Source organism: Equus quagga, chromosome 10 (assembly GCF_021613505.1).
Source record: "Equus quagga isolate Etosha38 chromosome 10, UCLA_HA_Equagga_1.0, whole genome shotgun sequence".
Lineage (NCBI taxonomy): Eukaryota > Metazoa > Chordata > Mammalia > Perissodactyla > Equidae > Equus > Equus quagga.
This window is the reverse complement of record NC_060276.1, coordinates 122,056,371-122,060,457: the sequence shown is the minus strand read 5'-3', so window position 1 is coordinate 122,060,457 and position 4,087 is coordinate 122,056,371. Positions and strand designations below refer to the sequence as shown.

Below are 4,087 nucleotides of genomic sequence, written 5' to 3'. Positions count from 1 at the left end.
GCAAAAAAAAAAAAAAAAAAAACCACACACTAAGCCCCTCCTCTTTATAAATGTGTAGATCTCCCGTGTGTTTCTCAAGGTACTAACCGGCTTGCCCAGGGCTCTGAATTTGGAATCAAGTCCATTTCTTTTTTTTTCTTTTTTTTTTTTGGTGAGGAAGATTGGCCCTGAGCGAATATCCGTTGGCAATCTTCCCCCTCCTCTTTTTTTTTTTGTTTTTTTGCTGGAGGAAGATTGGCCCGGACATAACATCTGTGCCCGTCCTCCTCTACTTTGTACGTGGGATGTTTTACTGCTGAAAGAACTTAAGAATTTGAAAGAAACGTTTGAAGCCCCTTTGCCTGAGGCGGGAGGGGATAAAAGATGAGTTGAGGAGCCAGCGAAGGAAGAGTTGGGGAGTCCATTGACCCTTCAAGGAACTCTGAGAAAAATGGGGAACCTTGAGATGGAAGCCGGAGCAAGGAGGAGGGCCGATCTTGAGAAAACAGAGTTAACTATGCTCATGAATTCTAAAAGGGGATGCAAACACACAAGGATCGATCGCAGGGAGAAAGGTGTCCCAATCGACTCCAGAAGGGTAGAAAACGTGAACGCAGGGAAGCCCTCAGGGTCCGACCGAAGGACGCCCAAGGACAGGACGACTCCTTCTCGAAAGGCAGGACCCTCCGATCCGGGCGACATCCTGATCCGAGTTATTCCAATAAGGGAGTCAAAGGAAGGAGAAATATAATCATCTTTCCAGATCCGGGCCAGGAAAGGGCCAAATACTAAATATTTTTGGGTTGGGGGCCATCCGGTCTCTGTTGCAAGGATTGAACTGGGCCATTGCAACACGGGAACCGCCAGGGGCCATACGGAAACGGCCGATAAAATTCTATTTCCAAAAACACGGGGCCAGCCCGTGGGCCATAGTTTGCCCAACTCTGCTCTCAGAAACTAACATTTTTGCCCAACTCTGCTCTCAGAAACTAACATTTTTTCGTAAAATTAGCCAGGAAGACTTCATTTTAAAAAAAAGCGAAATGGGGCTAACATAGAGCACAGCACGTAACAAAGCACAACAGACAGATGATAATGTAGGCAAGTATTCAGATAAAGAAACAATATTGTGTTTTTCCACCGTCATCAAGAAGATATTCGATCAATTATTTAATCGTCTATTGAGTGGATAGAAACAATATCACGAGAAGCATATGCGTTAGAAGCAAGGAGGTGATGACGGTGAGCATTTGCAGATTAAATAATTGGGTGGCGGAAAAAGATGAGAGACGGAAACTCGATGAGAAATAATAAAACGTCGGCGATGGCATCAGTTAAGATGTGGAGCATTTATCAGGAGAAACAAGAGAACGGTCCACACCTCGTCCCGGACAAGGGGGTTGGTTACCTTTTGGGGAGGAAGGGAGGCGAATTTGGGGAAAAGCACGGACCCATTCCCGCGGTGTGTGCGCTCACTTTATCACCGACTTTTAAATATTTTATTTTGCTGTATTCACGGTTTGCCAATTTTTTTTTAATCCTCTTCCCGGCGGAAACAAACATTCCAACTTCCTAAATAACGACGATGAACGCAACAGGAAACGGACGGGAATGAATAAAAACACCTCCGAAAAGCATTCAGATTCTGGTCCCCAGGCCCAACGTGGAAGCGGATTGTAGACGTTCAGAAAACAGAGACGGTCGTCACGTGGGATCGTCACACAGCGATGGAGTCTCAGACACACACGCGCGCGGGACCCAAGGCCGGACCCGGGTCCCAGATTCAGCAAAATAACGAGCAGGTGCCTTCGTCGCACACGGCTCCCTGCAAACATCCTGCCGGTCGCGAATTGGGTTGCAACGAGGAAAAAGTACCCCCCAGGGGTGAATTTCTCAACAAGAACCTAACAAAAACGGAACTGCGTTCGGGCCTAAAGTCCGCTCTCTGAGACCAGGGCTGCTGCGATGCTCACACCCCCGAGTGTGGACATAACAAGTTCATCCTCCTTGGTGGATCTTGCGCCAAACTCCGTGCAAGCGTCCTGGAGGTGGCGGCCCGCCCGTGTGGCCCGCGCTCGCACAGTCGGCACGGACACGGGAACCGTCGGGGACTTACCTTGAAGAACCACCGGCCGAACAGCTTCTTGACCAGACGCGTGGGCCAGAAGACGTGTTTGTAGAGGTCGGTGTCGACCACGCCGGGGTCGGCCACGTTGGCGGTCACGGGACTGCCCTGAGCGGCCAGCAGCCCCTGGAGGTGATAAGTGAAGAGGACCAGGGCCAGCTTGCTCTGGGCGTAGGCCCCGTGCGGGGAGTAGCTCCTGCTGTGGAGACAAAGGAGGAGACGGCGTGAGAGGCGGTCCAGGCCCAGAGTCCCCACCCCGCGCCCTGCAGCCCTGGCCCTCGCCACGTCCATTTGCAGCCGCCTCCCCTTTGCGGGCCGGCCTGCTGGCGTCGGGGTTATGAAATTTGCACGCTCTGCCTCAGCAGCCCGGGGTTCACAGGTTTGGATTCCGGGCACGGACTTAGCACCGCTCGTCAACCACGCTGTGGTGGTGTCCCACATAAAACAGAGGAAGATGGGCACCAGTGTTGGCTCAGCGACAGTCTTCCTCAGCAAAAAAAAAAAAAAAAAAAAAAGAGGAGGATTGGCAGGAGATGTTAGGTCAGGGCCAATCTTCCCCAAAAAAAAAAAAAAAGAATGACAGGGCTGGCATGCACACACCACAAGGCCAGAGATCTTGGATGGAGCTGCTCCTTTTTCCAATCTGTGGGGCAATCTCGAGGACCTCCTTTAAATTTGAATTTTCAAGGCTTGGGGAAGACGGGCCGACATCTCTCGCACTCCGATGCAGAACGGCCAGCCGCCCCCCGGGTCGGTTTTTTGCTGCCGACGGGAACAGAGAGATGATTTTACGGGGTGCCAACAGCCTGAGAACTGGGAGGGCGTCACGGCCAAGCGCATCCTTTGTCACTCGGGAGTGGCGGCCATTCTTCATGCCAATAGTTCTTTTTTTCCTGAAATTTAACTTTATCTGCTATCCACCAGCTATAAAAAAATGAGAAGACTAGATGCCCCGTAAGCTAACCTATTTATTTTTTTTTGATAAAATAAAGGAATGAAAATGAGGGCGTGTGGCTATTTTCCCGTCACTCTGGTTAAATTCCACGAAGTCATCCTTTCTGATGCTGAAGGACGGGGGACGGGGTCCAGATGTGAAAAGGAAGGGCCCGCGCCCGCGAAGCCGATTACTGTGTCTTTGTCACGGGCACCAAGACCACGCGTATCCACGTCGTTAAAATTGTGCCAATACTTGAACTTGGTAACGCCAGTGTCTGAAATGTATCCCGGAAAACCATAACATTTTGTTACTGTTCCATTATTGTTACGTTATAGGGTTACATTATCGCTACATTGTAGTTAATAACTAGTAACATTATAACTAATATTTTTCTTTAAAATTGTGTCAATCTTTGAACTTAGTAACTCCAGTGTCTGAAATGTATCTGGGAAAACCGTAACAATTTGTTACCGTTACATGACACAGTGTTACATTATTGCTACATTGTAATGAATAACCAATAACATGATAACTAATATTTTTCTTTAAAATTGTGTCTATAGTAACTCCAGTGTTTGAAATGTATCCCAGAAAAACCATAACATTTTGTTACTGTTTCCTGACACAGTGGTACATTATGGCTACATTGTAATTAATAACTAGTAACATGATAACTAACATTTTTCCTTAAAATTGTGTCAATCTTTGAACTTAGTAACGCCAGTGTTTGAAATGTATCCCAGAAAAACAGCAACAATTTGTTACTGTTACATTATGGTTACGTTACACAGTGTTACGTTATTGCTACATTGTAATTACTAACTAGTAACATTATAACTAATACTTTTCTTTAAAATTGTGTCAATCTTTGAACTTTGCAACTTCAGTGTTTGAAATGTATCCCGGGAAAACTGCAACAATTTGTTACTGTTCCATTATGCGGACATTACAGTATTACATTATTGCTACATTGTAATTAATAACTAATAACATTATAACTAATATTTTTCTTTAAAATTGTGTCTATAGTAACTCCAGTGTTTGAA

At 46.7% G+C, this 4,087-nt stretch overlaps 1 protein-coding gene across 1 annotated transcript in view; it reads right to left on the bottom strand.

Moving 5' to 3' along the window:
* Positions 1–4,087, bottom strand: part of DHRSX (dehydrogenase/reductase X-linked) — a 106,104-nt gene that overhangs the window by 28,466 nt on the left and 73,551 nt on the right. Inside the window, exon 6 of the mRNA XM_046672910.1 lies at positions 2,082–2,303. Within this exon, the coding sequence (XP_046528866.1) occupies positions 2,082–2,303 (222 nt within the window). The remainder of the gene's footprint in view (positions 1–2,081; positions 2,304–4,087) is intronic.